This window comes from Oncorhynchus nerka, linkage group LG1 (assembly GCF_034236695.1).
Source record: "Oncorhynchus nerka isolate Pitt River linkage group LG1, Oner_Uvic_2.0, whole genome shotgun sequence".
NCBI classification, from domain to species: domain Eukaryota; kingdom Metazoa; phylum Chordata; class Actinopteri; order Salmoniformes; family Salmonidae; genus Oncorhynchus; species Oncorhynchus nerka.
In genome coordinates, this window is record NC_088396.1 from 21250802 (window position 1) to 21275743 (window position 24942).

The 24942-nt window shown below is 42.2% G+C and overlaps 3 protein-coding genes across 9 annotated transcripts; 1 reads left to right on the forward strand and 2 right to left on the reverse strand.

Moving 5' to 3' along the window:
- Positions 1-1217: 1217 nt before the first annotated feature.
- LOC115116690 (lysosome-associated membrane glycoprotein 1-like) lies at positions 1218-10746 on the forward strand. The gene is made up of 6 exons (XM_029645205.2): positions 1218-1602; positions 7152-7354; positions 7446-7571; positions 8139-8205; positions 8383-8550; positions 8731-10746. Exons 1-6 carry the CDS (start codon positions 1548-1550, stop codon positions 8868-8870), a joined length of 759 nt encoding a protein of 252 aa, XP_029501065.1. The 5' UTR covers positions 1218-1547; the 3' UTR covers positions 8871-10746.
- A 567-nt stretch (positions 10747-11313) lies between these two features.
- LOC115116185 (growth hormone-regulated TBC protein 1-A) lies at positions 11314-16798 on the reverse strand. The gene is made up of 8 exons (XM_029644698.2): positions 16319-16798; positions 15468-15613; positions 15149-15313; positions 13954-14078; positions 13552-13648; positions 13060-13232; positions 12778-12963; positions 11314-11668 (listed from the first exon to the last, which is right to left on the reverse strand). Exons 1-8 carry the CDS (start codon positions 16393-16395, stop codon positions 11564-11566), a joined length of 1074 nt encoding a protein of 357 aa, XP_029500558.1. The 5' UTR covers positions 16396-16798; the 3' UTR covers positions 11314-11563.
- An 841-nt stretch (positions 16799-17639) lies between these two features.
- Positions 17640-23203, reverse strand: dcun1d2a (DCN1, defective in cullin neddylation 1, domain containing 2a). 7 transcript variants are annotated; one of them, XM_029645115.2, is made up of 7 exons: positions 23111-23203; positions 21055-21271; positions 20687-20855; positions 20102-20232; positions 19838-19920; positions 19608-19704; positions 17640-19104 (listed from the first exon to the last, which is right to left on the reverse strand). In XM_029645115.2, the coding sequence occupies exons 2-7, from the start codon at positions 21227-21229 to the stop codon at positions 19022-19024; spliced, it is 738 nt and encodes a 245-aa protein (XP_029500975.1). In that variant the 5' UTR covers positions 21230-21271; positions 23111-23203; the 3' UTR covers positions 17640-19021. The 7 variants fall into 7 exon arrangements, with proteins under 7 accessions (XP_029500975.1, XP_029500845.1, XP_029500910.1 ...); XM_029644985.2 differs by lacking the exon at positions 23111-23203 and adding an exon at positions 22536-22639; XM_029645050.2 differs by lacking the exon at positions 23111-23203 and adding an exon at positions 22532-22575.
- Positions 23204-24942: the final 1739 nt, after the last annotated feature.

Below are 24942 nucleotides of genomic sequence, written 5' to 3' on the forward strand. Positions count from 1 at the left end.
AATATAGATAATATAATTGACCTTCCTATTCAAGTTGACTTTCCATGTTGGGTGGACCGGCAGCCATATTTCTGGTAGTACTAGACAGTTAAAAATCACATTTACATTTGAATGGTGTACCAGCTAAATTGCAGTGGTCTGCAGGGATAGGTTCATTCTATTCATATTTGTATTATTATTCTTGAAATGACACCTAGCCTGTATTCGAGAGTATGCTGTGTCTCAACCGATGACTGGCATAACACAGACACATCAGATAATGTAAAATAGTGTCTAAGAATCGGAATCCATGCGTTTTTAGATAATTGATGTTAAAGGTTTTTAAAAAAAAGAACATTTTATATTTAAAAACTTTTCCCCCCAAGAAATCATAGAATAGTTTGACAGCCCTGTTTATAGGCTTTCAAATGATATCCACCTCAACCATTTACCTTTTTCAGTAATTAAGACTTGGCTTTACACAATTACTGTTGCTGTTTACGCAATCCAATAACAGTCCATTATAAATCGCAATCTGGGTCAGATGGGCATAATTTGAAAGGTTGTTCTATTGCCAACATGACTAGCTAAATGATAAAATACGATTTTACAGTATTAGGCTTTCACAAGGAAATTCAGCGAATTTTGGAGAACATAGACTGGAATCATGAGTGCATAAAGATTCGACCTGGCCTTACTAAGAATCTAATTATTTCACTCATCCCTGTTTAAGACATTAGAGACTTGAAGAAGACCAGAACGGAGGTTCGAGGTTGCAGCTTGAGTGTCAATAGACTAATTGAGGTGAAGAAGGGGGTAAATAGCAAGTGGATGACAAGGCATTTTGACATCCCTGTGTGAAATGCTCGCCCGGCATCATCTGACTATGGAAGATGGACCACAACTGGCCTGAATGATGAGCAAAAATCCTCTTCAATATGAACATTTAATGAGTGAAGAGAGTGATGGTGTAGGTCTATTGGGACACATTTTTGGATGAGCTGGTTTCAAAACGAATATGCTCTTCTTGTTTTCCTTCTTTTCTTTTCAGAAAATAAACTGTATGGAGAAAACGGTAGCATTGTTATTTACGAGGCAAACTACTGCGACCAAAATACAGAACACGTCACTTCCAACATTACATCTCCATGGCAACATCGCAACCAACGTCACATCTGTAACTCCACAGCTGTCGAACGTCAACACGAATCACTACTCATGTCACGTGTTTATCCTGGGCGGTTCTTAAAACTCTCCGTTACATGACCGTTGTCATTTCTTCTTGGTGCAGAGCGTAAATCATCCGTGGTATGTGACGGTGCAAACACAACGATCATCAATTTAATCGGCACGAGGTAAAGCAAAAAGAGCAAAGTAATCAAAGGGAAAGGAAATATTTCCGAAGATTTGTTTCCAGAGGACTCTTGCTCGCGGTAGCAAAGAGAGAGCACGAACAGTGGGTTTGCGTTGTTTCTAGCAAAGCTAGCTCACAGATCGTCCTGCATTCCTGTCTCTGGGTCGTGTGCATGCTGTTGTGATTCGCATTGGCAAACAACCGAATAAAAAATATGAAACAACACAACCGCAAACAACCCTTGTTCCTGGCGTTCATCACGTTTTTAGGTGAGTATAGATGCTAGATGGGCACAATAAATACAATGAATCTAACGCGAATACACCAGAACTCGGTCCTCTAACCTATTTTAACCTCGTTTGCTGGTTTATGTAAACGTGTAAAGCTGGTTCTTCGTTTGCCCTTTGACTTGCATTGCCCTATGTTACAGGTCGATGCGGGTCCAGACTGAGTTGTTTGTCTTGCTTAGTGGCTGTAGTGCATGACGAAGTCAAGCGGTGCATGTGCGCTTTTGTGGCAATGGGCCCCTCACGTGATTCCAAAAGTGCTGTGACAGTGATAAAAAAAACTGGATTCATTATGACCTGTATCATTATTGATGTCACTGCACTCGGTTGTTTTGTTTATTACATTATATGCTTGTTTCTTGGCAAGTAACCGATTTAGTGCTTTGGGCAATAAGCTGGTAGTCATGTGCTGTAGAAGGCCATGCTATTAGATCGCAGTAACATGTGTACAGCCTGTCCTTTGTAATCTTCTCTTTGTAGGACAAACTGGGCCTAAATGTAATCTAAATGGGTACAGGCAACTAAAATAATGTCAAGATATTGTGGAAATTGATTGTCTATTTGTCTGAAGTAATAAGTGAGACAGAAATGAAAATGATCGATCCAGACGAACCAATGATTTACCGGGGACATTTTACAGATCAATAATAACTATAAATTAGTTATTTTTCTTCGGGAGTAGGTCAGCTTTAATATTGCAGCTTGTGGCTTCTATCAATGTAATTGTCCATTTCCAATCCCCCCTATTTTTTTTAAGTGTAGGCTAAATTATTTATTTTTTATTAAATATATTTTACTAATTTATTATTCTCCCTATCCCTACCTCCCCTAATTGGAGTAAACTAATGGCCAACAATACTTAGGCTTCTACTTCCAGCTGACAGTATTTTACTGACAGTATATTTTACACTTTTCTGTTTTTTTTAGTTGCCCTCAACCCCTCCTATCTATATCTGAAAACCATCCAGCTTTGATTTCTAGTGGCCATATATTTTTATAATATAACTGTTTCACAAAAGTTCTGAACCTTTCTATGCTCAGTTTCTACATATTTTAAATTAAAGATGAACATTTTTGTTAAGAGTATTATTTCATTGATTGATTTTATGGCTTTAAGTCAAACAGCAGAAATATTTGCAGCGTTAACTCCAGGTAAATGTTGTAATTCTTCAGCCATTCATGAATGTGCATCCATAAACAAGCTACATAAGGTCAGTACCAAAACAAGTGATCTAATGCAAGCTGTATGGTGCAGTGGTCTATTTTTTGGGGGCTTAAATTAAACGGGTATACTTTAATCACAATTTTCTTTAATCAGTTTTGGTCTTTAATGCAGGGCCGACAGACAAGTTCCTTACCTTCTACCCCTTCCACTTGCCGCCTCCATTTTTACGGTAATGCTGCAATTTTGGATAGAGCAGACATTTCCATACATTTCTATTAACCGCATGTGACAACTCCACCAGTTCTATTTATTACAGAATTTAAAGATATCTTTTATTATATATTTTTTGTTTTATTATCAATTAGTTTGTGTTTAATAATATTTATTGTAATATTTGTTTTCTTTTCTGGTGGATTATACTAAAATTGCAATCAGCTTGTTTTAAATATAGCAATATTTGTATTTATTTAATTTAAGTAACCAAAAGTGAGATGTAAACAACAATGAGGGGAAAAAGGCCATTCTGGAACACGGGGTGAGCCATTCTTACAAATCTGCTAGAGAACCAGTTCAGATTTAAGTATAGCTTTTGTATGACTGAAGTCTTAAGTAAGCGGTCCAATGCTTTAATATTTTCTGCCCTCCAAATCCATATTCATTACATAAATAGGCCTGTTCAATTTTCTGGCTTGGCGTTCCAAATAAAGTGGAATATCTTTTGCTCATATAATAAATAAATAAAGTATTTAGGTGTAGGCAAAGCCATAAGTAAATAGTTAATCAGGGTGATGTTTTCCACAAATAGACTTTTACTAGAGGAATGTGGAGTTTGAAATTAAATAAGTCTGCTAATATGGGCTATTGCCAACAGGACAATTGATAGCCACAACATTCAAAGTAGTAATAGTTTTAAGGGCAATATAAAAATAATTACTGTTGTGTTATTGTGATTGTCAATTTATCGTGATATGGATTTGTCTATATTGCCCAGCTCTGTAAACTTAATTGTCCTCAAGTTGCTGAATATTTTTTACATTTTAGCCTAAGGTTTCCTCCTCTATTCCTACAAAAGCGAGGTAGTGGTGACAGTGTTCACTAGTATTTTCCTCTGCACAGGGAGATAGACGGACATTGGCCAAAGAGAATGTGAGCGATGACATCAACAATGATGTAGCCTTGGAAGCCACATGAAGCTAATTGTGATGAATGTGACCGTATTGTAGATTTTTTTTTTTATAGATGAACCAAGTAGAACAGAAATGCTTCTTCATTCCAATGGTTCTTAAAAAAACACTTGTGTGAGTCAAGGGTTTCACATTTTGGGGACTATTCAGAGGTGGAAACTTTCTGTGGGAATTAACAGGAATGTATGCATATGAATATAATTTAAAATGTAGATGTTTTTTGTATAGGATATATTTACCATATATGGAGACAATATCATGGAGACAGAAACATGAACCTTTTACCTTGTCATAAGTAGACCATTTCAAATGATTTAAATCCTTCCAATAGAAATAAAAAACATTTAGTTATGAATTGAATTTTAATTGAGTTGACTCTTCACATGGAATGATTTCTCTGAACAAAAGATAGGGAATATTGAATGATCCATCGCATCTCCCAAAAACGTTTAACATCTGTAAATGAAAATAAAGCTTTGGTTGTCTTCCTCAGGCTTCTCCCTGGACTTCCTCAATGTCCACCTCTTGAACATCAGACTCTGGGGTCTCATCTTCATTGTCACTTTCCAACCTTGAGGATGGATCATTGTCAGGCTCAAAAAGCCTCAAGTTTGTCCGGATGGCCACTAATTATTCAACCCTTGTATTAGTCAGCCTGTTGCGTGCTTTGGTGTGTGTGTTCCCAAACAAGGACCAGTTGCGCTCTGAGGTGGCTGATGTTGGTGGGATTTGGAGGATGATGGAGGCAACAGGGGAAAGAGCCAAAGATCCACAAAGTCCCTTCCACCAGGTGACTGATGAGATATGTTGGCATGACTGCCATATTGCATCTCCATCCCAAAGCCCTTGCTTGGAAGTGTACTTCGCCAGACTGCCGAGAACCTTGCCCTCATCCAGGCCAAGGTGGCGAGACACTGAAGTGTTGACACCACAAGCCTAGTTTCTCTGCACCAGAGAGGGTGCTCTTGCTAGCATACTTGGGGTCCAACATGTACGCTGTGGCGTGTATGGGCTTCAGGCAGAAGTCTTCACGCTTTTGATGTATTTCAGAACTGCAGTTTCCTCTGCTTGGCGCAACAGTGAAGTGGGCAGGGAAGTACGGATTTCTTCTCTTACATCTGCAAGCAGAGTCTGAACATCAGACCGGATGGCATTGTCACCCTCAATCGCTGCAATGGCCACTGCTATAGGTTTCAGGCTGCTTACCACTCTCTCCCAAAATACATAATCCAGAAGGATCCTCTTGATGGGGCTGTCCATATTGGCAGACTGCGATATGGCCATTTCTTGGAGACTCCTTCTCCTTCCCCACCCAAACGGGTGTTGCTGGGCAGCATCAATGTGGTGCTCTTATACTTCTCACTTTGCTTGGTGAGGTAGATTGCTGGAATAACTTGACCCTTCACATACCTAACCATTTCCTTGGCTGTCTTGTAGATTGTATCCATTGTTTTCAGTGCCATGGTGTCCTTTAGGAGCAGCACAGCCAATGGGAGTGATGTGAGGGTAAGACTCCTCCAAGCAGCCTTCATGTTCGCAGCATTGTCTGTCACCAGTGCAAATACCTTCTGTGGTCCAAGGTCATTGACTGCCTAAAGCTCATCTGCAATGTAGACACCAGTGTGTCTGTTGTCCCTTCTCTGTGCTCTTGTAGAATACTGGTTGAGGGGTGGCGATTATGTAGTTAATTATTCCTTGCCCAAGAACATTCGACCACCCATCAGAGATGATTGCAATAAAGTTTGCTTTCTCTGATTTGCTTGACCTTCACTTGAACTCTGCATCCAGCAAATTACTAGATAAAACATGTCTGTATGGAGGGGTCTCTTCCAATACACATTGCCTGTGAGCATCGGGTGAACCAGTTGCATACACAGCTCGAGCAAGACCTTCATCAGCATTTCTCTGACCACGTTCCTCCATTGAGTCAACGTCTGATTCCAGGAGGACCACGAGCTGTTGCTATCGATAAGGTGTCTGATTCCTCATTTTCACCTTGAATAGAAGTAGAGGGACTTTTGTCAGAGGTTGTGAGCATTGAGGAAACTTTATGCCCTTGGCCAGATGATTCTGCATCTTTGTTGCATTCTTCACATATGATATGGCACAGTATTTGCAAATGTATACAGCGTTACCTTCTACATTAGCTGCAGTGAAATGTCTCCACACATCAGATCGTGCCCGTGTCATTTTACTGTAAAGATTAGTAAAAAAAAAACAATTCCATGTATAGATAAATGGTTAAGCAGCTAGATTATACAACTCCTTTGTAAGATACGTTTTAAAATGAAACATTATGGAAAGAGGTGAATTAACACTCCTCAGGGGGCTCAAGCAAGCGAAAAACCACATGGTAGCAAAAACTAGCTAGCAGAAATTGTTAACAAGTTAGAAATGATTGAAACACACTTTCCTGTAGGCTACTATTTACTAGTTAACAAAATCATGCATGTCATAAAATATATTCACCCCACCCAGTATTGTAATCAAAACTTACCAGAAGGCATGTAGTCATTGGCTCAGACAGTGTAGTAGTATGGGCTCAATAGCATCTCATTAGTGTGCAAGATCTGGAGAATCAGCTGATGGAAGAATGCATGGAGGGTTGCAATCGCATTGAATTGGGGATAGTGTTACCAAAATATGCCACAAGAACTAGAATCCCTGTTAAGCACACTTTTTAAATGAATTTAAGCAAATTTCCCAGGCTTAACTTCAATGGAAATTTACTGTAAAGTTTCCGACCCTTTGCAACCCTAGGTGTGACCCACTAAAGCGCTTGGAATTTGTGACTGCAAAATAAATGGAACCAGACTTTTGTTACCACCCAGTTTTAAACCAACCCATTAAAGGAATTAGCCACAATATTACCCCAAAGTTACTGACCTATTCAATGGGTGCATCTCAAGTGTCTCACTTCATCTCCTCATATCTGATAACGCATGATGGGTGAAAGCAACATTATGGCGTTGAATGCCTCCACAGAGGTTGCTTGTCTAGTTCTTTCACATCTATACAGATAGAGGAGAACACTCAAGACTATTGAGATGCACCCTGTGAGACCTAACCACCAGCTAGCTGAGGATCGGACCGAGCTGTATCTTTTTTTCTATCCATGCATGTACTCTGATTGTAGACGGGCATTGGCTGTTTCACTTTATTGACTTATTGTTCCATTACAGCGGTCACGTTGCATCAGAGCTTTGCTGCCACTGACGTCCCGCCCACTGCTGCTGCCCCTCAAACCACGGCTCCGCCTCCTGCGCCCCCAGCCCGGCCTGAGAGGGGCAACTACACTGTAACCAACGGCAATGGGACCGTCTGTCTGATGGCCCGCATGGGACTGCAGCTCAACATCCGCTTCAGCTCTGCCTCTCTCAATAATGTACACACGCGGACACAGACTTGCACATACTTGCAGCCCAGGCACTCTCTCGCACCCTCACACTAACTTGTGTCTTGTCCTGTGTGTGCAGACTGTGCAAGACGTGTTGAACCTCCAGCCCAACGTGACTAAGAGCTCAGGGTCATGTGACTCGGACAGTGCCACCCTGCTGCTGATGGCTGAGGAGAAAACCAACCTCACCTTCGTTTTCTCCCTGGTCAGAGCGCTCTTTACCTTTTTTTTTTTTAGCTTCTCTTTTCTCATCTTTGGCTGTACCATTCACCTCTTACCAGACACAGACACACACTCACTAACACGTGAACACACACAGAGCGAGGCAGAGTAAACCCACAGAATAGATATGCCCTGGTGCCTGGTGTTACCAGCAGGAATGTCGTGTGTCGGAGGAATGGAGGTGATGGATGGTAGACAACTGATCTCTACATGACCTGATTAACCTGCACACACACTTTAACATAGGAATACACACATACTGAAACAACACGCAAATATCAACACAGGAAAACATTATCTGGGAATTGATTTTACTCTCTCTCATATCAGTACATGCTTAAGTAAGGTAGTCTTCTGTATCAGTAGTACAAACCTTTCTGCACTAACACCTGACTGCCACAAGATGGAGCCTAATGAACAAGCAGAGAACAGGCACTCGTGATTTAGTTTGTTCCATCCTGGTTTAAATGGAGTGGGCTTGGCTCTGTAATCCTGTGTATGTGTTTGATGTACATACCGTGTCTCGTCATTGGTTCTCTTGTGTCTGCAGAATGCCACGTCCAGTAAGTACCACCTGAGTGGAGTGACTCTGTCTGCAGCCTGGCCTGACATGAGTGGTGAGTCTGGATCCATAGTTCACCAATCAATGGATCATCTCTGCAGCATATAATTTTGTGAATAATACATGAGCAATCTATCCTCTTATAACCTCCATCTGCAGTTTTTCCAGTGTTGAACCCTTCTATAATCCTCCCTTTCCCACCCCACCTATAACCTCACTGTTGTCTCTCCAGAGCCCTTCTCAGCCAGTAACAGTAGTCTGGACTACCTGCATGGTACCCTGGGGCGTAGTTACATGTGTCGTGAGGAGCAGACTCTGGCTGTGGCTGTGAACTTCTCTCTCAACACCTTCCAGCTGCAGGTGCAGCCCTTCGGCCTAACCGGGGACCAGTTTGGAGCAGGTACTATACTGGGTGTTACTATGGGACTTATTTCAGGAAAGTGGTTATCCAGAGTTCTGAGATTGGAGTAATAGATGGTCACTAATTCAACTCTTGCTTTTTTTCTTTCCATTTTTTTTCACCTGTCTCACCTGCTCTTTTCTTTCTCTCTCCATTGGGGTCTCTCCTCAATCTCTCCAGCGGAGGAGTGTCAGCTGGATGAGGATGACATGTTGATCCCCATCATCGTGGGCACTGCGCTGGCCAGCCTGGTCCTCATCGTCCTTGTGGCCTACCTTATCGGCAGGAAGAGGAGCCACGCCGGGTACCAGACTATCTGAGATTACTTCCTGTCAATTGACCCCCCCCCCCCACCCGATTGACTGAACCTCACTCCGACCCTCAACTGAACTTCCCCAACCCCATTCAGTTGGTCTTACCGTAGAATCCTTGCTGCCACCTCCTCCCCTTTGTACTCACTTACTCCACGTTGGGTCTCCATGGGGTTGATTTGCACTTTCAGAACTGAACTGCTCCTTTGTATGCTGACAGATTGTAATGACATAACGAAACATTCGACACAGTCACTCAACACTGCAGGAGGGGATGGTGTGGTGGCGTGCTCATAACCATATGCTGAATAATAATCCACACTCTGCGTAGCCTGAGGTATTTTTATCATGCTTACGTTTTACTGGTGTCTGACATGGGAATTCTGAGGGATTGTTTGTTTACAAGCATTGCTGCTGCTGTTTTAATGGCTTTTTCTGTTTTTGATGGTGGCCATTGTCAGTCACATAATAGGTCACTGTTACTCTTGTGTGAAGGGAATATTATGACTGTAGCTGGCTGCTCCCCTCTCTCAACCAATGAAAGTTAACTTGTTGCATAATGTTTGCAACATCATTGAATATGGAGTTGATGGAAGTTGCCTCTAACCGCTGGTCCAGGGTCAGATATTTTTGTATCCTGTTTGTTATGAGTTGAATAATCTGACCTTAGATCTGTGGTTAGGGGCTTAGCTTGGGACTGGTAGTGTTTGTCAATCCATAGGGGCACATTTTGTTTACTTTGGGTTCCCCTAAGAATGGATTGAGGATGAAGGTAATTGGATGGTAAAGCAGTTGTCTGCAGAGCGAGGGACTAATTTATGGTAATCAAAGTCCACAAACCACCCTGTAACCCCTAAATAACTTGGAATCTCCACTTTGTCTGAATAGTACATTTGCGGGGCTAGAGGTTGTTTCTGGACCAGGCCTCAGATTTTTTTTTTGATGATTCTAAGAGGGAATGTGAAACTGAATTGACAGAACGAACGGACGTGGTGGGCGTGCGTGTGCTCCACTTAGACATTGTTATTACAGTGCATTGTACCATGGCTGTTATGAAACATGACTACCATGTTACTACCTAATTGATTATGTGCCAATTCTTTCCCCGTAGCAGTGACTTAAACCTGGTTTTATGAATACTGGTACTACCAATTATAGTTACATTAAGACAGATTTTTGTTGGTACTTCCAGTGATTATATTAAGGGGAGGTAAGTAAAATTACATGGTGCTCACAAAGGCCGAATACTAGTTTAAAATGTAACTGGACATTTAAGTGAATAGTTATAGGTTGTTTTCAAGTTAGGATTCAGGCTATTACAGTTAGAACAATTTAAGGGAGTTGGTGTTACTGTCCATAGTACAACACCATTTTAGAGAGGAATACTACATCTTAAATGCCCGTGCCAAATGGAATCTGTGCCTCCCCACTTACAAGAAGGATGGGATCTATGCCAATGTTAGTTTCTCTCAGTTATGTCTCAAAGTACACCCTATTCCCCATGTAGTGCACATCTTCGTTGTCATTGGGGACATTCCCTTTGTTGATTTGCCTGGCCTATTGAATGATCATAGATGATGCATTGTTTGTAGTGAAACGGGGAAGTGAAAAGGATGTGAACTTTCACTCCACCCCTCCATTTAGAAGTTAATATCCATATGTAGTGATTCAGGGCTGGATTCAATCAGTATCAGAGCGAGATGTTCCCGCGTTTGGAGACTGCATTAACCTAAGCGCTACATGTCAACTCAATCAGCAATTACCTGAATTTTAACGCGGCTGTTCCGCGATACAGATTGGATCCGGCCCTTAAGGTTTAAAAGAGATTGTTTTAATTGTTTTCTAAAAGCGGAGCAAATGAAATAAAGGTGAGGAATGAGCTCTATCTAGTTTGTCTTGGTGTTTGACAGAACCCTTGGTTCTATTCGAGATTGCTTGTATTGGAACACAAATCGCTAAGCTTGAACAAAGCAATACATTTTGCTTAAATGTAATCGACAGTAATTAACTTCCAATTGAAGGTTACAGTGAGAGAGCAGCCCTTTGTTGAAAAGAGTCAACTTTGGTCCAATTAAACCAGTCAAATTCCAACTTGAGGTATGATCGCACAGACATGGAGTAAATCATACATTGAGTCAATGCAAGATTGCATGAACTTATATGCACACTTCAAGTTATGATTCAGGCCTAAGTGTGCACTTGCTCACTCTCCCTCATGGATTTTAAAGCATTGGGATGGTGTAAGTATGGTCTAGAGTTATCACATTTTCCTCCCCAGGCGATTCCTGGGTTGGACTGGAATATGGTACCCTTTGGGGAGAAGGGTGGAAAATTTAACTACATCCCCTGACTTCATTTTAGAGTTTACACCTCATTATTTACAATGCTTCTCCACTCTGTCAAACCAAAACTTATCATTCCCATGATCCTACCACAGGAAAAGTGCAAAAAGTACAAGATTATAGTTTAATGCTTTTTACAATACAAATAATATTTGGCTAGATGGGGGTACTACAATCACGCAGCTCAATTCAGCATCTCAGAAGAGTGATTGCCATGTCATCATATTTGTGGTTCCTGGTTATTTCTCCAAATGTGAAATCTGATCATCTGTAGCTCAACTACAATGAAGATGACCTGGAACAAGCCCAGGATAACCACAGGGTGATTGCCTTAAGAGGTTATTATTGGTGGAGGAGTGGTCAAGGGCGGAGTCTGGACATCTCAGTCACTATGTGTTCTCGGCATGTCTCCCTTAGCTTAGTGATGGTTGCCATGGAGAGACTTCCTGGTTCCCTGAAGATTTCCTGTCAATATCAAGAAAAGGAGAAAAGCCAGAGTTCACTGGTGAAGTTGTCAATAGATGCTGATCTAAAGTCTCTGGCATTTCCTTACTCATGGTTAAAGATGCACTTCAGCTATTTTGGACCTTTTCCTGTTAAATTATATCCCAAGTATAAATCGTAATGTACACGGACTTAAGGGTAAAACATTTTTTGGAGCAAGTGTTTTTTAGACTAGTGGTTCCCTGGGAATGCACAAATGCGATAGTGCATCATCAGTTTCCCTCGTCATGTCAGTCATTGCATACATTAGAGCTATTTATAACTCGTCAAATGTCCAGATCAACTAGCCCATGTCAGCTAACATTTGAGCTAGGTTTTTTAGCCCATAGATTGTAGTGGGACGGGAACAGTTTGTGTCAGGAACAGTGCTTGTGCCCATAGAAATAGCAGTGGCGGGCACGAGATGTTCCCCAATTCTGGAAGGGGGCCCGAGTGAAAATGTTTGAGAACCCCTGTTTTACACCAACTTCAAGAGTTGGCTATTCAAGGAGTTAACTCCTCCCCCTTGCTCGTGGGAACAATAGACAAGCAATACAGGTCAAAAGAGGAAAGGCTCACACACACTTATGCAATGTCATACCTGGACCACCTATAGAGATGTGCCTTTTGTTAAATTTCCAGTGCAGTCAACGAATGTGATTTTTCCTGTGTTTTATTTATACATTTCCACATGAGGTTGGAATAATACTGAGGAATTGTGAACCTTATAAATGCCCTCTTTTCGTACAAGAGCTGTTTGAACAGACTGCCTGAAAGTTTAGCCTGTTTTGGTGGGATGGCGTTTTGGCATGCCTGGTGACATCACCAGGTGGTAAATTAGTTAACAGACCAATAAGAAAGAGATCCAAACCTCTCTGCCAATAACAGCTGGCTTTAAGTTTTCCCCTCCCAGATAGTCCTAGCAAAATTATTGTTTGAGAAACGAGTCTTCGCTAAGAAGCTTTTTGACCATGTTAATTGAAAACAATCACAGTAGGGTACCTAATTGTCACCCAGCTGCATTTGACATTAAGGTTAGGAACAGACCCTAGACCTTTGCCTAAGGTTACTTCTCTTCTGGAGTAGCTTACCTGCATGAAGGTGTGGCAGTCGTATGTGAAGGCTCCCTGGGTGATCAGTTTGAAGCGCTCACACACCTCGACCATGGAGCGGGCCTGCAGGATCTCAGCCTGGTGGTGGAGGATCAGAGTCAGGGCCACGCGGAACAAGATCTTAGAGCCCTCGTAAAACAGGCAGTCCCAGATCCGTAAAACCGTCTAAGAGAAGAAAAAAAGAGAATAATTATCATACAGAGGGTGACGATAGACCCAGACTTTACCAAAACATCCACACACTACCCCAATCCCCTTCACCTCTACAGGCAGGACATCGATGTAGAGGCAGATGAACCATCGGGAGACCACCAGGGTCCACATGACGTTGTGTTGGGCCATGGCCTGCCACACAGCCGGGGCTTTGACCCTCACCAGCTCGCCCAACACCTCCTGGTCCGTCTTCAACCCCAGCATGGCCGGGCTGTAGTAGTCTACAACAAGAACGTGTCAGGTTAATTCAGTCCAGTGTTTGACAAGAGGTTGTGTGTGTGTACATAGATGGCATATATCCTGAAACCTGAGATAGATCCTGTGTTTGCGCATGTCGTAATGAGAGCTCGACATACCAACACCACAGTCTTACCACAAGCCTCGTGACCATGGCGCTATTCCACATTAGCAGCTCCCAAAATACACAGAAGGGAAAACCTTCAAACAAACAAGTGGGTCTACTACTATGACTATGCAAACCTCACCACGCGTATCCTCTCACACAACCAGACAGACACAACAGGAGCGTGTGGGACTAACCAGAGAGTATTCTTCCCAACAAAGAGTCCATGAGCCAGAAGGACTTCTCTTCATCCTTAGTGATGATGATGAGGTAACCTGCAATGAAGTTCATACCCTAGAGTAGAGAAAAACAATAACTCCCTTCACACACACAAACAGAAACTTGTGCACACATGGTGTGTACCCACAATGCACACACTTTACATTACATTACATTTAAGTCATTTAGCAGACGCTCTTATCCAGAGCCTTTAGAGGACAGGTGAGGTATAGGCAGTTATTACAGCCACAGGGGACAGAACAGGTACACATGGAAGAGGCGACAGTGGACGTATTGTAAACAAAGGTAAGCAAGACTGACACAGGAGACCGGTGAGATCCATCCAACAGATGATTTATAGTATCTATAAGGCCCAGTACCTGGCAGTATCCCACAGCCTGGTTGTGGTGTCCATACGCCAGCAGCACGTTGTACAGGGCCTTCTGCAGACAGGGCTCTGAGCTGTTCCGGAACTGCACGTTGTCAGGGAACGTTCTGTGCATGTCTGGCGAGACAGGGCACTCCGCCATCAGCCAATCATTGTAAAGGAACAATCAGGGTCTTGTTCATTAGACAGCAATTATGTTTTCTGTTGCAAGATGCTATAGAGCGATTACACGCCAGCAGGAGCGGAAAATATCTTTGGTATCTCAGATTGTTCTGGAAATTCTCACATAGAAACTCCATTGGGAAGAAGGATGTTTGAAATGCTTTTTACATTATTCACATTTTTTTTAAGTTCATGATAAAAGTGGCCATTTTGGGCCCTTTTTAACCTGTACATGTCTCCTGTAAGACCCGATCTGTGAACCGTATTTGATAGACACATCTTGGTGTCATTATACTCCTTATAATGTGCTCTGAAATATGGAGTAGGTCTTGATTCTGAAATATAAATTTACACATTAAACTAATGTCTCAAAACTACCATTTTTGATTTTGTTCATTTTAAGACAGATTGTTTGGAACAATATACTCTACAAGTACATCACAATTCCAGAGTGGGCTCTCTGCTAATTCTGAAGGTATGATACATTTTATGAGCGACACCAACACAGTGAATGGGAAAATGGATTCAAAGGGAACTCCATTTGCTGGTGACTGAAATTGCAATCCTGAAGGAGGGTTGTGACCTTTGTTAATGACCTATAATGTCAATTGCCATGAATAAAATAGGGAATATCATTAAAAGTACCATGTTGAATAAATGTGCATGAATGTGAAAATGTGTATTTCATAATGAAGACATACTCCATATTTGGGAACACACTATAAGGAGTATAAATGCCTGTATAATTTATGGTTTACAGAATATAGGGTCTTATAGGAGTGTATAGGTCTAAAATGGGCCTAAAATGGCCCAATTTCATCATCAAATTTGTGATACAAATGTAAAAAGCATGGTAAACATCCTTCCTAGAAAACAGAAAGGAAAATGCAGCTCACTGCTGCTCATGCTTTCTACCAATGAAGTTCCTATTTAACAATTGCCAGAACAATCTGAGATTCCAAAAATATTTTCCACCCCTGCTGGCGTGGAATTGCCCATAAAACATTTGATATTGCTTACAGTACCTATCCTGACGGTCTCCTCCAGCTTGGCATCGTGCTGCTGCTCGGTACCCAGCAGAGAGTGGTAGTACCCTGGGTTCTTTTCCAGCTGCTCCTGGGCCCCGCTGGCTGCCATCCAGATCTGGGCTCGGTGCTCGTTGGGCACACCCTTACGCACGTACCGCTTCACTAAGAGAACCGAAACCATGACTACAGTCAAAACTCCGAATGCAAATATAGAATGAAAATTCTTATTCAATATATGTATGTGTTGTGTGTTTATTTCCCTGTCTGTGTGTGTGTTAGATATATATATATATATGTGTGTGTGTGTGCATCACACCCTTCAGGTTCTTCTCTACGTGGACTTTCCCCTGTAGGAGTTTAGACCACTTGATGGACCTTCTGGTGAGCACGGCTACATACTCAGCCATCATCTTCTCATAGGACTCATAACCCTCAGGCATCTCAAACCCATACGAGTCCACCCTAGAGAGATAAAGCAGGGTCAGTCTGAGAATACACACACAGAAAAAAACTATGGATCTATATGACCCACATTCTAGACCCAGTAGACTGCATTGATCACAGAGGGATGTCAGTGTGGGTTGAAAGCCTGGAACTGTTATAGCATAGTGACAGTCAGGTGACATGACACTGGCCAAGCTTTAGCTACAATAACCTGAGCTAGGTGGTTGGGATTACTGTGACAGGTAGCTGGGATCAGATGACATGCTGTTCAATCAACCCGTGTGAAATTACAACCCTTAGAGGTTGAAACTGCATATCAAAAACCAAGCCAAAAGAAGGAAGATGAAGACTAAGTTCAAACATCCCAAACAGACATAACATGCAATAAAACAAAAAGGTAGAGGTTTCACAATTGTGTACTTAATGGCAATTCAGCTGGTAAATGCAAACTTTGTGACATACTGTAGACAGCAAAGTAAAAGCCAGATGATAGGCCCTACACTAAAAGCCCACCTGGTTAATTATTGTCATGCCATGACGTTGTCACCTGATACACAACTTCATGACAGATGCTGTATAACTTTTCATTGCTTGTAATAATCAATTGTTTGATTATTACATGCTTTCATCACGGATAAGTCGGAGACAAATAAATGTATGATACTCATCATTGCAACAACACAAAAATCACACAAGGAAATGTCAAAACTGTTAGGTCCCTACCTGTCATTCGCATTGGTGCTGTTGTTCAGGTGAAGCTGGGAAGTGATCGAGATGTTACCGTTCGTTTCACTCTCCATAGTTTGTAGCCTACTCCTCCGAATTGTCGGTAAAATGTGAAAACGTGACACCCACTCTCGAACTTAAGTTTCTGATCCAACCAACTCCAATAGTTGCAGTCACATCAGAAAGTCATAAGACTACTATCATACATTGCCAGCTGCCAGTCAGCGGGAGCAAAACAAACGACGGACTTGTAACCACACGGATGCTCAAAGGTTAATCAGGAGCAATCCATGTCACGAAACAACTTGCAGGCTAATGTGAAATTAAATATCTTGCCATAAAATGTTGAAACAAAAAAAACATGGAAAAGTCCATTAATTAATTCATCTACTACCGCTCTTCAGCCCATATATGAATACGATTCCTCTCCCCTATCTCGCCAGTGATTAATCAGGAGGCGGGACTTGTTTTGTAAACTTCCTCAGGTGTATCCATTCAGTAAACTCTACATTCAGCCCACTTGGTTTATAGTCCAATAGCGTGCAACTGCAGGCCGCAAATTCATGTCTAAATAGTGCTCGTTCCGCTTTCCATCCTCAATGGTCTCCTTGGTTCTATCAAGCCATGGCAGCAACAGATGCCACTTTTGTGCCTTCATGTCAGTGTTGTGTATTTATTTACTCACAAAAGACAAACCTACTTTTCCACTCTCCAGTAGCCTAGACTAATGTTCAACAGTTGATCAACAAAATAAACATTGCATTCTGGGTGTATAAGAGTTGTGGTTTCCCCTAATGGTTAAGCTTAAGGTTTGTAAAAGGTAGGCTAAGCAGATCATAGATATGTGCCTAAGAGCAACATTGGGATGGTGATAACATCAATAGCAAATGTAATATGTTGACCGGTAAGTGCATTTACACAAGTAATGATGCCAACAATACAGTATCTGTTCATTCCCTCCATCAGTATAGTAACCTGCCATTAGTCCAAATTCTAGTCTTGTCCTACAACATAGAGAATGTATGTTCTAATCTACACAATACAGTAGGTTATATTGGAGTGTTCTGGGACATTTTCAACCTGCGTAAGGCCCTTGTGTGATGTGTAAATGAAGCTCAGATGCTTGTGGAGGAGGAAGACAAGTACTAGAGGGCAACAGCTAATTGGACTGGGTCTTAAATACTCATGATGCAGTGTGTGTGGTGTGTAACTTGAGTCTGCTGGGGTGGATGTGTTCAGAAGGTGAAACATTTTGCAAATAGCAAGAGAGACACTTAAAACATGAGACTGAATCATCACATTACAGCAGAACAGCCTCTTAATTTCTGATAAAAACATGCTTTATTCAATATTCCTTTCCAAACTAACAATACCTGTGTGATTAGTGAATGACAAAGTGTAAATAAATGCATGTCACAAAGGCATTAATACTAAAATGGATGGGCAGCAGGGACCTTTTCAACACACGTAAGCACTGTCCAAAGCGCTCCCTCTCGCACACACATGCATGACAAACAGTGCCCCCCAGTGACTGCTTGGTGGTTCCGTTTTTGGGGTGTTTAAATTACGTAATGCAGAAGCGCACAATTCACAGTCATTGAGGTCCACAGTCCTGCTGGTCTTTTGTGCCTACACTTAATTGACAAATTAGTGTCATTAATTGGCCTGCAGACACTGCATTACATTTGTTTTATCCAAACCTCCAAAACAACCAGGAAGAACAGAACAGTATTTCAGTCTTTGTGGGCCAGAATGAACAGCCTTTCCCTAATATACAGATGTCGAATGGGACAAACATTTAGAGTCATGGTCCATTTACTTAAAATGGCTGAAATGTATTTGTTTATAACAAATATAACATAGTGAACCAAAAGAAAATTCTAAAACACAGAATGTTGGAATTTTTCCAACCCAAACGTTGAAATAAAATAATGACTTGGTACACACCAGACCTAAAATTCTATCAAATGTTATTGAGGCATCATATACCAGATATTTTATTTTATTTTTAATTTACACAAAAAGATGAATCTCTTATATTCATAAATGTAACTTATTTATATTATTCTTTATATAATTCTCTGTACATACTGTTTTAAAAGACAGTATAATATATACAGTATATAACTAACAGTTTTGTTGACGCTGGTGTTGTGAGGAAACGTTGCAAGCAGCTCGGTCTGTCCCAAAGTGTTTGTATTAGAAACAAGGCCCGTTCTGAACAGTCCCCTCAGAGCCCTGCGTGCCACACAAAGCTAACTAACAAGGATCAACCCCAAAAACACACATTTTTTCACACTTGTAAATCCGAATTCTCAGAGCTGCGAGAGAGAGCGAGACTGTGCCAGGGGAGGAATCTCCTTTTCTCCTCTTCACTGGAATACTGAGATTCCAAAGGGAGCGTTGCCTGGAACACTGATATCCCCAAGGCCTCTTCCCAGCTGGCCCTCAGGCTGGGACATGTACTGCCAGCTGGCAATGTGCACGTGGCGACTCCCATCAAACAAGGATAGAAATAAAGCCTTGCTTCCTGTGTTTTCCTCTCACTCTTCCCTCATAGGTTGGTTACCTGATAGTTGTGCAGTGTCACGGATTCAAGTGTTTCTCTGTTTCCTCTTAAAAAGTATATATATTTTTTTAAATCCAACAAAGTCAATGAAGAGGAACCAAAGTTCAGCTCCCCTTTCAAGAGCTGGGTTGTTAGTAGTGGGTTTTGCGTTTGGATCCTGTTACAATCGGCCGGGCGAATTCCACAAAATCGTCTATGAGAACTGGCCACGCCCCTGACAGGAAGGAGACGTATGATTAGCGGTCACTTTATTGACTCTCTTAATCCATCGCTTGGATGAAAGTTACCTTTAGCCCAGACCTCAAAACAGCTGACTTCCTCTACATCCTAACTGTAGGCATGGGGGGGGGGACAAAACTGACCTTAAATCAGTGTCTCATCTAAAGCAGTGGTCACTGGTCACCAAACCTGGTCCAGGAGAGCTGCAGGGTCTACGGGCTTTTGTTTCAGCCTAGTACTGAATCACCTGATTCAACTAATTTACGGCTCATCACAAACTTGATTAGCTGAATCAGGTGTGTTGGTGCTGAGCTGGAACAAAAGCCTGCCCACTCAGTAGCTTTCCAGGACCAGGTTTGATGACTACTGCAGTCTGTCATTGTGTATATTCAGTTGAGAGCAACATTCAGTGTATTGCACTTTTGCAAACAGCAATGAACCATGACTACTCTGTACCCTACTGAATACACTCCAGGTAACCACGGGTTCTAAACTCACCCTCCTCGTCGTAATTTGACATGTCGTCTGCGATTATGTTGCCAAAATCCAAGAGTAGGTTCCATGTGTCTTTGGGAATCGACCGTTTGTGGTGTTCCTATATAAAACACGAGAAAACAAAAGTGGGAAAAGCGCACAAGCAGAAAACAAGACACAGGATGTACATAGCAAGCAAGGAGTCCAGCTCAAAATGTAATGTTAGATTGGGATGCATAACATTACTCACTCACCAATAAGAACCTGTTCCAGAGGTCCAGGAACTTAAAGCGGCCTGTCAGTACCAGGTTCCAGTAGGCCACAGCCATCTCTAGATCTAAAACACAGCCAGAGTTACACCTTGTTATCTCACTATAGTTTAATCAGATGTGTTCACACTGGGTTGAAACAAAAGCCTGCACACCCTCAGGTGTCCTCCGGACTGGATTTAAGAAACACTGATGTAACTACAATAACTCTTGTGAACACTAATGTAACTAACGTTCATCTGTGCTTACCTAAACCCTTCTGTCCAGGGTTCTTGGCGAAGTTGAATGTGAACTGGTAGAAGTCCTTGAACTTGCCACTGTCTTTAAGCTCCTGTTCTAACCTGGGAAGAAGAGCCTTCAACTTCTCTGGGCTGTCGCACCTTGAGAGAAGATAAATACAGTGGGCAAGTAAATGGATCTCAATCAAAAACACAAACCTCTTCTAATCCAGTGGTTCCTAAACTGTTCTTGTGCTATGATCTGTTACCCATCCATTGGGTTCCCCAGGGCAGTGTTTGGTAGGCACAAAACAGGATAACCTTTAGTAGCAAACCTTGTCCAATAAGAACACTTATTTTCAATTTCCATTTAAAAATATGTTCCTGTTCTGTACCTACTAAATAAGACCCAGAGCTAACCTACCTACCTCACACAAAACATAAGACACACAGTATTAATGCCAAATTTCAGAGTCTAAATATAGAACTTCTCCCCACCATGTGAACACACTAACAACAAACACCACAATAACATGTACTGGCATTAACCAACAATACACTGTCATGCCACCAAACGAAGCTGCGTCGCAGAGTGATGACTTCACCCCTCGCTCACCCCAGTTCAGACATGCCATCCAGGAACTCCTTCTTGCTGAACTCGCACTGGGTGGCGGCCCGGAACTTCCACGCCACCACCAAGACACTGATGCTGGCCGGGTCCAGGGTGAGGTCATCGCAGAACTGCTGGATGCCATCGATGCCTATCTTATTCTCATCCTGGGGATCTATGGAAATGACATGTATATACAATCATCTTAGGGATTTGAGAGAAACTTACAAATTTCCTCTTTCAAGAAACAGGATAACCAATACAACGCATAACACCACAAATACATACTACACACTTACTAACCCATAACAGATACATAAACTTTGACACACAATCTCCACAGGCTGTATTCCTCTATAACTTCCCCCACTTGCCTTTGTAGCGGTTGTAGAGCTGTTCCAGCTTCTTCTTCTCCACAGGGGTTTTCATTGATTCCTTGTAGTAGAGGTCTGGGTTCTGGAAGTAGTTGTCTGTGGCCACCTCTAGTTTCCAGTCATTCTGGGTCAGGCAGTAAGCAGCAGTCTTCTCCCCAGCCTGCGTGAAGGACATGAACTGCCGGACCTTGTCCCTCTGCGAAGACTTCAGCTTATGCTGCACGGAGACAGGACACGGGCTGTCAGATACCGAGAGACCGTGCAGCACCGACAGCAAGACGCACACACACACTGAGACGCACACCAGGATACACAGGGGCACACACACATCCACAGACATTCAGGCCGAGGTCATGTGGACACCAGACATAAGGGTAGGTGGTCACAGACAGACAGACACTCACTTCATATGATGATGAGATACAAGTCGACAAACAGACAGCAGTAGACAGACAAGCAAACAAGCTTTGGGTGTCCAGTCAACAAGCAAGGCAGACCTAGAACTATTCTGAGAGTGGAGAACGTTGGGTAAGCTCAGAGCACGTGCACCCCAGAAGGCCCCCAGTATATGGGGCGTCTAGTGGAATGTAATGTAACACGAGTAGGGGGATGCCATCAATGGGACCTCACTGCTCAACTGTTCCAGGGCGTCCCATGGTCCCAAACACACCATGCTACTGCCAGATATACAGGGGTTATTTCCAACTTTGCAGAGTAAGCACTAAGCAGATTGTGTAATGAAGTGACCAGGTGTGTTCATTTCAAACTGAGTGCATGCACAATTAAACATGTAATGCAGTCCTGCTTGCGTGTTAAAAGTTAAGCATATTTCCATAACTTCGAGACATGCATCTATTTTAATAGACAGTCAACAACTGTAAACGATGATCACCGGGTGTTGGATAACTGACTGATAACTACTTAACTGCCTTCACCATAGAGTGAATTTTAGTTCGGTTATAACTACTCTGTTGAGCGTGTGCGTGAAAAGCGACAACTATGATGTTGTTGAGCAAACAAACAACTACCTCGGACGGAAACGTAATCATCAAAAACATGCAACAACAGATCGGCGTCCATAGGATATTTCACGGGTGTGCGAGAAAACACTATCCGTCCTGCGCGCTCACTGGTCCGCCTTGGCCACCGCCGTCAACCACGACCAACTTCTCCACTTGGAGCGTCTGACTAGCTCGCATTTCCAGACTACCAAAAAGGGAGTCGTAACCAGCTAGCTGCGCGCTGGACGAATGCGGTTCTAGGTCTCAAAATACCACCAACTGACCTTCCTTTCCTTTCCCTGGTAAATACGTTAAGTCAAGTGAAACAGCTCAACAATGGCAACACAGACAGACAGGAGACAGTCCGTGAGCCGCGACGGAACCATTTCTACCTTGCGCAACATGTTATAATCCCGGGGTTCAACATCACAGCAGCGGTTTATGTTTGAGAATCTGTTTATTAATGCCCTCCTTACCTACCATTTTCACACGGCTTTTTACCAATTTGATAGCCAGTCGCTCATTATGCGCTTGCGCGGAAGCACTGACAGCCCTTGCCTTGTAGAGTTGCACGTCGAGGTCATTTGAGTAAATATCCTACAGATATCACGGGATAACAATGAAACTTTGACAAGTAACACTTGTCGAGTGGACTCGAGTCATGCACAAACCTAGATATGGATGCCACTGTATCAATCAAAAATCTACAAAAGAGAAGGATGACAACTGATCTGGCTACCGATCAGTCACGAAGACTACATATCCCGAAATGCAACGTATGTTTGTTTCGGAAGTAGCTAGCAAGCAAGTCTAAGATCAACAAGTTTTTTTCTTATGTGTGCTAAAAACATATTATTAATTTTAAATATATGTTAGACCCCTTAATACCTATTATTGATATCATATTAATAAACTTGTCTCGGTGTCAGTATTCAATTTAGCTAAACCACAGTCGTTTATTGGATTAACGTTAGTAATCCAAAAGTTGGAAATTGAAGGAGCCCTTCTTTATGTACACAAAGCTCATTAGCAGACTGTTCGATTAAAGTACATACCTCAGGTAGGCCTACCGTCGAGGTTGGGGAAATATTGGTCTTTGGGCCAGGGGAAATTGTGTGGGGCTGCAAACCAGACACATTTCCCAATATCCAAGAAAAGCAGACGTCATGAAAGGAGTTGCTTCATGCCTTGAAATCTGATAAGTGAGAAGATCTGATGTGATTGGTGAAAAGACCAATTCGTGGAAAAAATATCAGAAATTGTCTGCATGTTTAAAAGCAGGGGTCCCTAGTGGTGCAGTGGTCTAAGGTACTGCATCTTAGTGCAAGAAGCGTCCCTGGTTTGATTCCAGGTTGTATCACATCCGGCTGTGATTGGGAGTCCCATAGGGCGGCGCACAATTGGCCTGGGGTAGGCCGTTATTGTAATAATAATTTGTTCTTAACTGACTTGCCTAGTTAAATAAAGGTTCAATTAAAAATAGATGTATTCAGATTGGCGATAGCAGTCCAAATTTAGCCTACTTGCATCTCTCAACAGAAATCTCCCACATAATCTTCTTCTGCAACATTTTATCACAACTGACATCCATCCACACTATTAAGCATCACTAAATGTGTTTTAGGGACTATGTTACATGTGTTGCATGTTGTACGTTTTTCTTTTTGTGTGTGTGACTAGCAGGTGAGGTTGGGAGGACACAACTGACATATCTTTCTCTCTATGATTACAGGTTGGAGGGGGTCATGAATGACTGAGCTGGGACTGGGAGGCTCAGTTGAGAACGGCATTCTATCTATCACTTAATGAATCAGGGAAAAGGGAAAGGGGGATACCTAGTCAGTTGTACAACTGTATGCATTCAACTGAAATGTGTCTTCCACATTTAACCCAACTCTGAAACAGAGAGGTGCGGGAGGCTCCCTTAACTCAACATCCACATCTTCGGTGGAACAGTGGGTTAACTGCCTTGCTCAGGGGCAGAGCGACAGATTTTTAACTTGTCAGCTCAGGGATTCCATCCAGCAATCTTTCTGTTACTGGCTCAACGCTCTAACCACTAGGCTGGTTGCACTGCCATTCTGCTATATATGGTTGTCAGACTGTGTGTTAAAAAAAATGTCTGTGGTTGTTGTGGTGTACGTGGTTATGCTCATAGGACGACTTTTAAAGGTGAGACCTCGTACAACACTCACATTCAGATGTAATCAGGAAAATATTTCACTGGTATCAACATGGCATTCAGATAAAAACGTAATGTATTGAGCTGAGCATAAGTTATTCTCAACAGAAAACCAAGAAAGTTCCATAAGTTATTTTCAACACAAACACCTCATGCTTATTTTTTTTTTTTAAGTCTTTAGCTGAACAGTCTCATTCTCTCCTCTAAATAGATGTGTTGAATGTTGTGGTTGTAATAAACAATAGACCATTCACAGTTGACTCCCCAATCAACACAGTTCACCATCTGTCACAAGAAAAAATAAAGGATTAGTATGTAAGGGTTCAGGACACTGACGGTGCTGGATGAGGTTTTCTGTGAACACTGATCTAAAGTCAGTGCTGCAACTACCCCCAAAGGTTAAGGTACATATTCAGGGAATATGAGCAGTTCCTAGATCAGTGTGTTTAAGACAGTTGAGCCAGCTAGGCCCATATATAACTGAACAGATTACTTATTATGACATTGATCTCTGATTTGCGATGTTTTCGAATGGCTTCTCACTGTTCCTAGCTGTTACTATTTTTACTCAGTTTTAAATCCCGGAAAAGGCTTCTGAAACGCTGAAAAGCTGGAGACCAATGGGTGAACCCGGGATAGGAGGTCCTAGTGCGCGAAGCAATCAGAACGCGCCTAAGGCGTGGCTTTAGCGGCATGGGTTGCCTG